This window comes from Crotalus tigris, unplaced genomic scaffold (assembly GCF_016545835.1).
Source record: "Crotalus tigris isolate CLP2741 ecotype Arizona unplaced genomic scaffold, ASM1654583v1 scf7180000018420.1175843, whole genome shotgun sequence".
Taxonomy (NCBI): domain Eukaryota; kingdom Metazoa; phylum Chordata; class Lepidosauria; order Squamata; family Viperidae; genus Crotalus; species Crotalus tigris.
In genome coordinates, this window is record NW_024096994.1 from 141,077 (window position 1) to 154,525 (window position 13,449).

At 35.3% G+C, this 13,449-nt stretch overlaps 1 protein-coding gene across 4 annotated transcripts in view; it reads right to left on the bottom strand.

The window, feature by feature from the left end:
• The window catches only part of STRN (striatin), a 52,613-nt gene that overhangs the window by 4,233 nt on the left and 34,931 nt on the right, over nucleotides 1-13,449 (bottom strand). For 2 of the 4 annotated variants that reach the window (XM_039352299.1, XM_039352298.1), the window contains 9 exons: nucleotides 12,254-12,397; nucleotides 9,676-9,812; nucleotides 8,118-8,293; nucleotides 6,660-6,707; nucleotides 6,005-6,126; nucleotides 4,893-5,060; nucleotides 3,373-3,513; nucleotides 1,550-1,657; nucleotides 47-133 (listed from right to left, as the gene is read on the bottom strand). In XM_039352299.1, the coding sequence (XP_039208233.1) occupies nucleotides 47-133; nucleotides 1,550-1,657; nucleotides 3,373-3,513; nucleotides 4,893-5,060; nucleotides 6,005-6,126; nucleotides 6,660-6,707; nucleotides 8,118-8,293; nucleotides 9,676-9,812; nucleotides 12,254-12,397 (1,131 nt within the window). Of the gene's footprint in view, nucleotides 1-46; nucleotides 134-1,549; nucleotides 1,658-3,372; nucleotides 3,514-4,892; nucleotides 5,061-6,004; nucleotides 6,127-6,659; nucleotides 6,708-8,117; nucleotides 8,294-9,675; nucleotides 9,813-12,253; nucleotides 12,398-12,898; nucleotides 12,986-13,449 lie in introns of all 4 variants that reach the window. The other 2 variants (XM_039352297.1, XM_039352296.1) reach the window with 2 other exon arrangements.

The window sequence follows — 13,449 nt, forward strand, 5'->3', positions numbered from 1 at the left end:
ATCCAACTGTGAGCAAGACATTTTTAAAAACATAAAATATACTTACTGCCGGACATCAGATACAAGCCATTCGGATCGACAGCTAAACTTGTGACTGCATCCAAGTGGGCTACCATAGAGTGGATCAGTTTCCCTTTGCAGTTAAATATACAAATATATTAGAACTTGTAATAAGTTTAAGATATTGCAGAAAGTTAGAAATGTAGAATGACATGTACTCATACTAAACATCTATACCAGCGGTTCTCAACCTGTGGGTTGGGACCTCATTTGGGGTCGAATGACCATTTCACGGGGGTCGCCAAACAACGCAGTCTGCCATTTTTTTTCCCCTTTTCCTTAGCTGTGCTACTCCCTTTTATTCTATTGGCTTTTAAAAGCCAATAAAATAGACTCTCTTGAATAGAGTCTAATTCTATTGGCTTTCAAAAGCCAATAGGAATTGTCCAGGCTGTCTCTGCCCTGCTGAGCCCGCCAAAAGTCCCATTCTGCTACGCTTCGGCTGGCGCAGGGGGCGGCACCACGCATGCGTGGCGCTCCCGGGCAGGGAAAGTCTTCGACTTACAACCGGTTGGGTAGTCCTCGACTTACGACCAGTTGGGTAGTCCTTGACGTACGACTGGTTGGGGGTTGCGGCATTAAAAAGGTTGAGAACCACTGATCTATACTGTACCATGTATTGGCACAAAGCAGAAAATCTGATTCTTAACGTACTCTAGTCTCTGCTAAATAATCATCTAATGATGTACTGTTCTTGTGTCACCTTCATTGTATAATACGCTTCTCAAAACTTATACTTGATCACAGTACACCACATCTTTATTAGCTTCCAAAGGAATAGATAAGCATCCCCTTTGCAACAAACCTGCACTTCCCAAAGATATGAGATGTATCTTTACAAAGCCTAAACTCTTACATAGCTTTGAAGGAAGAACCTGTAAACACATTTGCAATATGTTGCTATGTTGCTTGCACAAACTTTTAATCAGCTTCTTTGCCAAGCTAAACGGTCAATTCTTAAACTGAAATGTATTCATTAAAACTGAGTCCTGATTGCACTACACGTTTCTTCCTTTGGGCATATACATAACACTACAAGCATTTTAAGGGATATGATTTACAAATTTACTTCCATTACATTATGAGCAAAAACAGTCTAAAAATGTTTTCTGGTAGATTTTCACAAGTCTATACTAAGAACAAAAAACTTCCACAGATTTTAACAGCAATCTCATTTTGCGCTATGTAGAAAACACACATTAATATAAATTATTTCTCCAGGTCTCTTAAATAACTGTGAACAGATTATACCAATGACACATATCAGAGATTTCTACCATAAATACAATGTTTTACCAACTTAATTCTATATGCTGCATTGCTCAGCCAACAAGTCTTTATTCTTACAATTGTTTTTGTCTGTCAGAGGTTATAATTGGATACTGATCTTGAAATATTCACCACTTAATAAAGTTATTTTCAAATGGTAAGTGATCCCATAGTATTTTGGGGTTTTATGATATGTTACATAGAGAAACAGGCAACTTACCTGTGTTATTGTCATAGAATTTAATATGCCTATCCTCGTGGGCTGTGATGCTTATTGGAAGAGTTGGATGGCTGATTACTTTATTTATTTGGCAAGAAGTGTTAACTGCTGTTGACAGAAAGCATATATACAAACAAAATCAACTTCAAAAAATATTCAAGTCATATAAAATTCTGAAACACTAATTACCTAATCTAGTAGGCCATTCTGATGAAAGAATATTTTCAGGACCCAAACAATTATATTCACATTATTTAAACCATCTTTATGTTATTAGGCTCACTAAACATAGTGGATTCCTATATAAGGCACACAAAAGAAGAACAAATGGAAGACCATATGATTAAACAGATTAAGAACTTTGGACACCATATAATAATAGAACATAGGAACATATGTGGTTAAAGAGATTCAAATTTACATTATGTTATAACCTAAAGGACAAATTTGATAAAATTATGTAGCATTGATATATGACAGTGATGGCGAACCTTTTAGAGACTGAGTGCCCAAACTGCAACCCAAAACCCACTTATGCATCGTCGAGTGCCGGGTGGGTGTGGCCCATTGGCTGGGTGTGACCAATTGGGTAGGGGTGGCCAATTGTGTGGGCATGGCTGCGATGGTAATGGCAAACTGGGTGGGACTAAAAAGTTCAATCAATCAATTCCAACTTTGTAAGAACTTTTGTTTTCCCACAAGAAGTTGAAATTGACTGATTGAATTTTTTTTTTTTTTTTTTGCACATGGCGGCGAAAAGGTTTTATAAAATGAAAAGGTTTTATAAAACCCAGCTGAAAGCCTAGGACTGGGGCGACAGTCCACGTGCCCCCAGAGAGGGCTCTGAGTGCCACCTCTGGCACCCATGCGATAGGTTCGCCACCACTGATATATGACTATAGAACAGGCATGTCAAATTCGTGACGTCACGTGACATTGCGCGACGTAACGGAACTTTTCCCCCATTGCTGGCAATGGGGTGGGCACGGTTTTGGCGTGATGCATCCGGCCGGTGGGCCAGCAGTTTGACATGCCTGGTCTACAATATATAAATATACTTCAAATCTATACTGCAAATATGGACAACGTGAAGGGTCATTTTATCATTCCTGTTGGACGTAAAAAAGCCAAAATTTCTGGGTTGAAAAACATATAATGATACAAACAACTTTAAAAGATCAACATTTATCTGAAATCAGAAATTTTCTTGTTGAGATTAATAGTTTAACAATAGATTAATAATTTGTTTGATTAGAGAAAGATCAACAACTACATTTGTCAGGGACTGGAAACCCTTTATGAGATTTTTACTTAAAAATTAGAAAAATAAACTGTGATTAATGGATTTGAAAATTAGAAAGGGTAGCTTGTAGAAAGAAGGAATTAATGGTGTAATCTTAGACAGAAAGGATAAAATATAAATGCATTTATAACTGCTGTCAAAAAAAGACCGGAAGCTACTACTTTACTAATTTTCTTTCTTTTATTTTCTATTTCTTGGTAGCAATTTTTGATAAGGGCTCTTCAAGAAGTTCCCTTTAAAAGATCTTTTGGGGGGTGGGACTTAATCTACTGGGGTTGCCCAATTCCATTGCCCTTCCTTCTATGCCTAAAAATCAAAACAAATTCTCTTCTTCCATTTGGTTTTTAACGCTTCGTTACAATTTTCTCCATTATGCTTAGACAATTAGACATACATATAGACATACTACATCAACTTTATTTTGAAGATTTTCAACAAATTAAAGTGTCCTAAAAATAATGAAAATGAAGCTACAAATACCCTCTCCCCACTACCCCTTGTTGCAATATTTAATACATACTAGTATCTATATTGGACTCCAAGGTAAGAATGCGTTGTTTTGTTTCCATGTTAAAAATGCTTGTATATCCAGTGTTAAATGATGCTACCATAAGGCTTGGGTCACTGCTCACTAGATCCACAGATGATGGAATTCCCATTTCTACAAAAATAATGTCCAGAGTACAAAACAAGTTTAAACAATTACTGTGAAGTTATAACTTGAAAAAGCTATATTTATTTTAGCATGAGTATTCAAGTAACAATAATGTAAACATTACTCAAGAAGATAACATACACAAGAAATATAGTTTTTTGACTGTACAATAAACCATTTTTGAAGTGTTGGAATAGGAGAAATCTATCTCAACAATGAACCACCAAAATCTTAAATAAATGTTTATATATCTAACTCTCTATAATTCAAGATTTACCAAAACCAGAATAACATCAGAACAAAAAAGCATAAAAATACCCAATGAAAAGTTAGGTGGAATCAGCATAAAAATGAATCTAACTATGCCACTCTTTCTTTAAGGAGAATCCCATCCAAAGCTAAAATGATAACACAGTTATAGGGAAGAGAACACACATTGCACAAAATTGGATAAAAATATATTATTGGAAAATTTGGAATAACCAGAGTAATATTTCTTTAAAATGAATAAATGTTGCTTTAAAATGAATAATGTTGATTTCATTACTATTATGAATATTCCAATGATGAAGCCATCCACGAAAGTCACAAATTATATTTATTCCAGAGAATGATAGAACTATCCTAAGGCGAGTATTTGAATACTGCTCATTTAGAAAGTATCAATACTTTCTTTCTCCAGCAACGACTATACTTTTCTGCCATATAATACAAAAGCACACACTTTCTCCAGTTTGGAGTCTTATACTATATTTGATAGGAACATATTATCAAATACAAGGCTTCCTCTTGCTTTCCTGTCAGCAAACCCATGCAGAAAGAGTTTCTTTTTCTTTCTTCTCTCTCACAGTGTCCACCCACCTTAAGCCATGCATCCAAATTCTACGGAGTAATGATTGGGTGAATGGCAGAGGGAGAATTCTATCCACTATGGGTACAAATTCCTATGTCTGGCAAAATCTATAATTGAATATAATCTACAAATTACTATTATATTTCAATTTCCAGTTGTATATAGAAAATTAAAAACCATCTCTAAGATGTATTTTTTTTTTAAAAAAAGAGGGAATGTTCTCTAGTAGTAATACCTTTTAAAAATAATTGATCTTATTTAAACACACACTCAAAACAGGCCAATAGTTTTTATTCTGATCATTAACAAGTATAAACAAATAATGAAACATAGTAAAAGTATACTGTAATACTATATACAGCAATAATATAGTATACATGTTCCCCAATGCAACTTCAATGAAGTGATGCTGGGAATCCATCGCTACTATATAATGGAATGGTAAAGTGAATCCATTCTATTAAACTGTATAATCTCATATATTTCAGAAACAAATTCAATGCACTCTAAGAAACAGAAGATCGCACAATACCTTGATTATCATTAAATATATTCAAAGCAGGAGAGATCTCCAAAGCCTTCCATAAACGTATGGTGCCATCTGCTGAACAGGAGAGCAAACGCTGGTGTGTTCCACTGTAAACCAAACCCCAGACGGCATCTGAGTGGCCAACAAGTGCACCTCTTAAGATGGAAGGATCTGAGGACAAAACCATATATTTCAAGATGACAGTTCTTAAGAAATATTTTCAATAAGTTTATAGGCTTCATTAAACTAAAATATCAGTATCTTTTTAAAAGAACCTTATTTTTTTATACCAATTGGTCCTTCTAATCAAGAGATTATGAGTTTATTCTAAATCTTCAAATTTATATAGGATTATTTTATAACCAATTGAGGGTTGCTCTTGAGATGTCCTCTATCATATAATCTGTTTCCTATGTTTTCATATCATCAGGGCCTTACTAGTACATAAGATTAATATATTAATATATTATTAATATTAATTATTAATATTAAGCTGATAATAATAATAATAAAGTTGAAGGGACCTTGGAGGTCATCTAGTCCAACCCCCTTCTCAGGCAGGAAACCCTATATCATTTCAAACAAATGGCTGTCCAGTCTCTTCTTAAGAGTGTTGGGGCATTCACCACTTCTGGAGGTAGGTTGTTCCACTGGTTAATTGTTCTAACTGTCAGGAAGTTTCTCCTTAGTTCTAGGTTGCTTCTCTCCTTGATTAGTTTCCATGTGTTGCTTCTTGTCCTGCCTTCAGGCGCTTTGGAGTATAACTTGACTCCCTCTTCTTTGTGGCAACCCCTGAGATATTGGAATACTGCTATCATGTCACCCCTAATTCTTCTTTTCATCAAACTAGACATATCCAATTCCAGCAACCGTTCCTTATATGTTTTAGCCTCCAGTCCCCTAATCATCTTTGTTGCTCTTCTCTGTATTCTTTCTAGAGTCTCAACATCTTTTTTACATCGTGGTGACCAAAACTTTATAATGTAACACTATATATAAAATATATTTCAGTACAGTATTTTGTCTTGATTTCATGTTGAACTCAAGCATTGAATATGTTTTACATTTCCTTTAAATATACGAAAATGAAAGGCAACAAAAGAAAAATCACTAACCATATGAATCATAAGGGTCAATATTCGGATTTGTAGTATTCCAACTCTGGATGAGGCCATCAGTACCTCCACTGTAACACTGCTCACCATTGTTACTCATCACTACACAAAGCACTGGACTGCTGTAAGAGAAAGCATGTTATGACAGCACTGATTAGTGATTTTCTCTAACAACATAGTCATCCAACACTAATAATTCTAATTTATAGTAGAAATCATAGATGTCCAAATATTTTTTGTCTTGGAAATGAAGAGCTAGTGTGCAGCACACCTCATTAAACACAGTAAAAATAAATCTCCTAATAAATAAATCTATTTCTCTGTCACTATTGGAAGAAAGCTTTAAGACCTCCTAACAATTACTTCTGTATTCTGCATAGTCCATAGAGATAACAGCAATAGCAGTAAGAGAAACCAATGCAATCATTCAACCAACTGTACCACCATTACACTGTGAAAGTGTCTTAGTTACCACAAGCATACAAGATATATTTAGAAACATTCAATGTGTGGTGAGCTGAGTTCAACCACAAAATGAAGCAAATGCTCACCACTATTTCATGGTTTACATCATCCCTCAGTTCTCTTTAAAGAGAAGCTGCAATGTTACATCGGCAGCAACAAAATTACATTCTTTTTGTCCACATTTACTTACTTATGTGCCCTGAAAGTATAGATAGGTTCAACATCAAGTGAGGTGCTCCTAAACAAAAATAAAGTTATTATTTAAGTTATTGCAAGAACAACCTTGCAAAATTAGGTCAATAACCCTTTTAGTCTGCCATTTTGTTTCTCACTTGCAAGCAAGAGACAGAGAGATGCACCTCCCACACAATTATTTTTATGCTATTGGCATTCAAAGGTGTAATGAATTTTCAAGAACAATACCCCTTAAGATACTGTTCCCCATGAGTTCAACCAATTCCTTTTAAAGCCACTCAAGTTAATAGCCATGATCATTTTATGAAGTAAGAATTCCTCAAGTTAAAAATGTGATGCCTGGAATGGTTTTACTTTTACATTTTCATTGGATGGCCCTTACTTTGACCTAGGGACAAAACTATCTATGTGTTCACTTTTTCATGTCATGCATGATTTAAATATCTTGATCATGTCTCCAATTGGTTGCCTTTTCTCCAGGCTATAGTCCCAAATATTTTGAGCCTTTTCTCATACAGAAGGCGCTTGAGTCTTTTGATAATTTTCATTTTCCTCTTCTGGACTTTTTTCAGTTCTATTATATTCTTTTACAAATGCAAGAACCAGAACTGTGTACAGTACAGTACTTCAGATGCAGACATACCATAAAGTTATGATGTTGGCATTTTAATTTTCAGTTCTTCTCCTAGTGATTTGCATAGCATGGAATCTGCATTCTTCACTTTTGCTATGTACCAAATTAATGCCTTCACTAGGCCCAGATGGTTTTTTCTGGTTAGTCATGCTCAGACCTCATCAGTATATAAATGAACTTGGGATTTTTTTGCCCAAATGAGCTTGACTGTACACTTATTTAAATGTATATGATACAACCACTGCAAAGATGGCTGCAAGAGAAACTGTAATACCACACTCTTTCTCCAATAATAAACTTTTTATATTTCCCAGTTCTCTTTGTGAATTCTAGGAGCCTTCTATCAGCACACAAACAACATTGCACCTAATATTACATAAATTACTCTCATGGGAAATAAATCAGATGTAAAACTTCATTTTTGCTATTATATTTCTTCAAATACACCTTATAAGAATGTTATCTATTTCAGCTATTAATGTGGAATAATGAACAATCACTAAATAATGATGTGTCTGTATAATTACTGAAATAGTGCTGTGTTAGTAGTATGTGACTAACTTAATGCGCATTACACTTGGATACAATGTATGTAGCAAACTCTCCATTGTATACCTGAAAGAAATGAACCTAATGTATTACAATGTGTATTCCTTTGTTCCTGAGAAAAGGAAAAGTATAAAACTGAAGTCTGAATCTGCCCTCGGGGTTCAAAATTGCTTGTTGTTACTGCTTCTGAACCTGCGCAATAAATCTCTCTGCTAAAACCCTCTGGAATTCATAAGAGTCCTTTCGTTTTCCATAAGATTTCCAACTTACTTTTTTGCTGGACAAGTTTTTTGCAAATTCCACATTTTTAAGGTATGGTCTTCTGAAGCTGTAATTAACACTGGTTCAACTGGATGGAAAGCCAGGCTCCTTATTCCATCAAAATGGCTCCTTAAAGTAAACTTGGGATTCCAAGTCTTCCTCAGAGCATCTTTATTGTTTGCTATCTAGTGTAACAAGAACAAAAACTAGGCAAGTCAATGGGAATATACTAATACAAATTATATTAATCACTTGACAGAGGATGTACTTCACTGTATGGTTATCAAATATTCAGTAAAGACTAACAAAATATTAGAAGTTAAAATACTACTTTTTTTTCAAATCAGGTATGAATCTCTGTATTAAAGTAACTCATTAAAAACATTTCAACAGCCAATTAGAAATGTATACTGTAATCTACAAAACAGCACTGGATATAACCTGCAAAGTAATGTTCTCTCTCTCTCTTATATCTGCACATCTATTAATAGTTTGAAGGGTTTAGATATAATTTCAGATTCTGTAATTCTCATCTTTTCATTGTATCCTCCTTTACAGCCATTTCTTTGTTTTAAATACTTACACTTACTGAACTCTCACTCTATGGCAGACCTTAAAATAAATGTTTTGGGAAATCAGAATTTAGCACCACCATTGAGCAAATACATCAAATGCTTGCAGGTGATCTCAGCAGGTCTCAATAAACACAATGGGTTTTTAACAAATGAGTACTGTTAATGGTTTCCATTTCATCTCTCCAGTTTAAATTTAAATTTAAAAGCCATTTTGGTAATATCTGTTACATTGCATAAGCAATCTATTTTTCCCCTTCCTATCTCACCCTAATTTAAATCTTATGTTAGTCTAGTCATTTATACATCTGAATTGAATTGCAGCTCAAGAAATATACCTTTTAATAACATTTGGAAAGTCCCAAAGGTGCTTTTTCATGAGGCAACTGGACTTTCTTTTTTGTCTTTGAAGTCGTTTTGCTTCTCATCCAAGAAGCTTCTTCAACTCTGACAGGATGGTCGGAAATTTATATTCTTTCGAAGACAGCGAAGTCCACATTTTAGACAGAGAGAACCACTGACTTGAAAGAGGGGTCAAAGAGGTCATCTATGTCAAAACTGAACAGCCTTCTCTCAACAGAGAGGGAGGGATACGGCATCATCTCTCTCCAGTCTACAACATGGTCCTTTCAGTAGTTCCAAGAAGGTTCCATACCCATTTGCACTACTCAGGTGACCCTGAAGACACATATAAGTTTCCAGGTGGCCTGATTCTAAAAGAATGCAAATGACCAGCTGTTTGCACATCCAGTCAGAGCTGAAGAAGCTTCTTGGATGAGAAGTGAAACGTCTTCAAAGAGAAAAAAGAAAGTCCAGTTGCCTCATGAAAAAGCACCTTTGGGACAACCATGGCCTGGATGACTGAGAATCTCGATAAACTTTTGGAAAGGGTGCAACCAGTCTCTTTTTCTAATTAAAAGCTTCTCGGTGTCATTAAAGAGTGTTACCACCATTCAAAACAAAAATAACTGCAACATTAAGAGATTAGTACTTACATCATATGTCAGTGAATCTGCTTCATTGGCTACTGTAAGGCCTGCCAATTCCCCAAGGCCAAGCTCACTTTCAAGGGCCTCATCTGCTCCCATAATGAAAGATTTCCCAGATGAAGGAGGGAATGTTAAAGCTTCTACTGAAAGACAGAACACACATAAATCCAAAACATGTAACACACTGAATGAAGACAACTTCAGTTATTAATACCATTTCAAAAATAATCAAAAACAAAAAAAAAAACCCTGGGACTTACAAGGAAGAAATGACAAACTGAAGATGGCTCTGCTAAAAGACCACAGTGAAAAAAAGAACCAGTGGGCAGACCGGCTCTTTGTAATTCCTCTCCTGATAAGGAAAGGACTTGAGATCATCCACAAGTGCTCCCTACAGTTGTTCCTCATGAAGAGACTGCAAACCCAGTGCTTTTTTGCTTAAAAAAAAAAAGTGCTGGAACTCACACACATCATATAACCCGCCTTGCCTACCCTACAAGGTTCCATCCCAAAAAGGTGCCGGAACTCCGTTCTGGGCGTTCTATGAGAAAAAAAGCCCTGCGCAAACCAATGGTCTCCATCAAGTTTAGAACTCTGGAAGACAAGGGAATAACCATCTTGCTCAAACCCAATCACCAGCACTTTGAACTGCACCCTCTATGCCTTTTCTTTTATTTGATTCTTTCATGTACCACAAGATGAACTAGCAAGATCCAGTTCTTGGATCAGTTTATTTCATATTGTTCTTAATTTCTCATTTGCTTAATTTGATCACAGTATAATATTGGCCCAAAAATATTTTTAATGATAGTTCAGTGTTTTTCTAGCATCTTGGGATATCTTTTTCACAAATCAAAAGTAGCTCTCATTAGCAAAAATATTTCAAAAATCCTATATAAGTACATGCAAGTCTTCTTATTCAAATTATGAAACTGCTTAACTTTCCTAATTCATTATTTTAATCTAGTAACAATATATTTTTAGATTAATTGAGGACACCAAAATGATCAAGGTTCACTAGCAAGCATTATTTTTACACTGTTTTAATTCTTCGTTTGCTGAGTTTTAGCCTAATACAGTATTATCAATATGTTTCTATTGCTGCTTCAAAATATTCACAAAATGCATATTTGAACACCAGTTCGACCGAAGCAACACTAAAATCATTAGCCATACTACCATCTGCCACATTCATGAGATCATCAAAGCCTGGCATTCCACAAGCTATTCCATCAACAGACACATTGACCTACAACCAGCCTACGGACCCCTCAGAGTCCAACTCAACCACACAGCCAACCAGAGACAGCACTGACCCTCAACCAACCCACACAAGCCCCTCCCCCCTACCAGTTCACCTCTCAATGACCCTGATCTGATGTAGCCTCCCCATCACAAGACTCTCACTTGACATACCCACACCTGAAGCTCTTATAAACAGAAGAAATGGACACTGACATCCCCTAAACTCTGGTGAAGATGTTAAAACCATAAATATTAAAAACCTAACACCAATTCTAGTTTCACTGAACTCAGGACTAATTTAGCAACTGACATTACCAATTACCAAGCATTGGTAGAAAAATATACAGAGCTGTCATGAGCTGTCTATGTTACAGAGCTGTCATGAGCTGTCTATGTTGTGAGTTCCACAAAATTAGTCATGTAAGGCAGGCAGAAAATACTTAAACAAAGGCTGTAAGTTTGATCAATTATTTTTAAAATGTGATCTTATTAACTAAAATTAATCTTTTGAATATTGGGTAATATACTGGGATACATTAAAAATGGGAAAAACATTCAAGTATATATTTATTTATCGTATTTACTTTAATAAATAAAAATTACAGGGTTATACCTAGGCTACTTAAAACAACTTCTATTAGTTAATACAAACTTAAATTTTAAAAGAATTGTTTTACTAAGATAAAATGTTAATACTTGCAAATATTAAGATTGTCTTAGAAGTTAACCTAATCTAAGCTAATATCTATCTATCTATATCTGTATCTATAACCAGTGCTTTAAAAAAAAAAAAAAAAAGATGCCGGAACTCACACACATCATACAACCCGCCTTGCCTATCCTACAAGGTTCTATCCAAAAAAGGTGCCGGAACTCCGTTCTGGGCATTCTATGAGAAAAAAAGCCCTGTCTATATCTATCTATCTATTTCTATATATCTCTATCTCTATCTCTCTATCTATCTATAGATAACTCTAAATACTGGAATCCCAGGTATAGACATTCCCAAATAAATAAAATTGATGAACATCTAACAATTAACGTGCGGCTACGCGCAGCACGAGACTTATGCGCTGAACAGCTGAGAGGTGGGATTTTAAAATCTCAGCCAAAGACCAGCTTTTAAATCAAAGCCGGAACTATTGGGACTAAATCCGAGTGAGCGGGTTGTGAGCATGCCATATGTACATTCTATATCTTGACCGTTATAACGGTCATACATGTGTATGTATAGGTTCTTCTAATCTTCAGCCCTTACTCTGATGATGTCAACAGCTAGTTGATGAAAGCTTAGTAATAAAGAAGGCTAATCACACACGCACACCCCCATACGTCTTACCTTCATCTGTTCTATTCATCTCTTGCTCAATAAGCCGCGAAGTACTGGGTCGCGTGGGTGGTACAACAGAAGGCTGTAATGCAGGGAGATCATCAACATCTCTCAAATTAGCAAGCATATCTTGCAGTTTTGACCTGTTGGGTCCTGACCAAAAAAGTGCAAAGGTTGGATTAACATTAACACTGTCAAAGTTGTTCCAGCACTAATGACAATGGGTGCTACCCAGAGCAAAGAAAAACATGAATGTGATTCAAGTAGAGAGGACTAGCTTCAGCAACAACTAAGTTAAACGCGTGAAATGAGGTGCTGAGATAATAATGAAAACAAAGATGTGCATACATACATTCACACTTTTATTCACTTTTATGAGCTTGCAAAATGTAAAATAAAACCAGGTGAAAGCAAATGATAAAACACAAAGTTTTCTGAATATAAAAATACTTGTGAATTATAATTTTTTTTGCACAAGTTTTGAAAATTTTCCCAAATGGAGTAAGGTTATAGCTTTATCAGTGGTGCCACAATCTTTAAAAAAAGTGATTTGCTTAAAAAAAGAGGGGAAGGAAACAAAATCAAGCAAGAATAACTTTTTGCTCTTCCTCAAACTACATGTGGTGAAGACCCCATGCCTTTCTCAACACTTACCTGTGTTTTGCTCCATCATTTTCCCACATCCCTGTTTTGACTGTTTTATAAAGGACTGAGGCTGAAACATATCTTCGGTAGTTTTTCCTGTTGTAAGTTTAATTAAGAATGGGAAAATATCTTACCCACAGTCCATAACTGTTTTTCCTATTCTAGTAAATACAACTATTGTTAGTAGCTAAAAGCATTCCAACACAAATCTGAATGTAATGTTGCTCACAAAGCCTTGCTGCAATAGCTTGGCCAATCTTAGAAATATCCTCATACCAGTCATTTGACCCATTATTATTGATGAAACTCTTAAATGGTAGTAGCATTATGAATATTTGCTTTGATTGCACACAATTCAATTCATGTTTAAAAACTGCAAATATATAGTATATAAAATTTGACATTATCATTGACCAGATCAAAATTAGATCTAGTTTTATACTTGAAGACTCAGGCCCACCCAACTCAGATTCCTACATTTAACTTTTCATTGGTCTGATAAAAGAACATCATTAGTTTTAAGTTAATGCAACTTATAAAAAATAATTTCATTTTCAGTA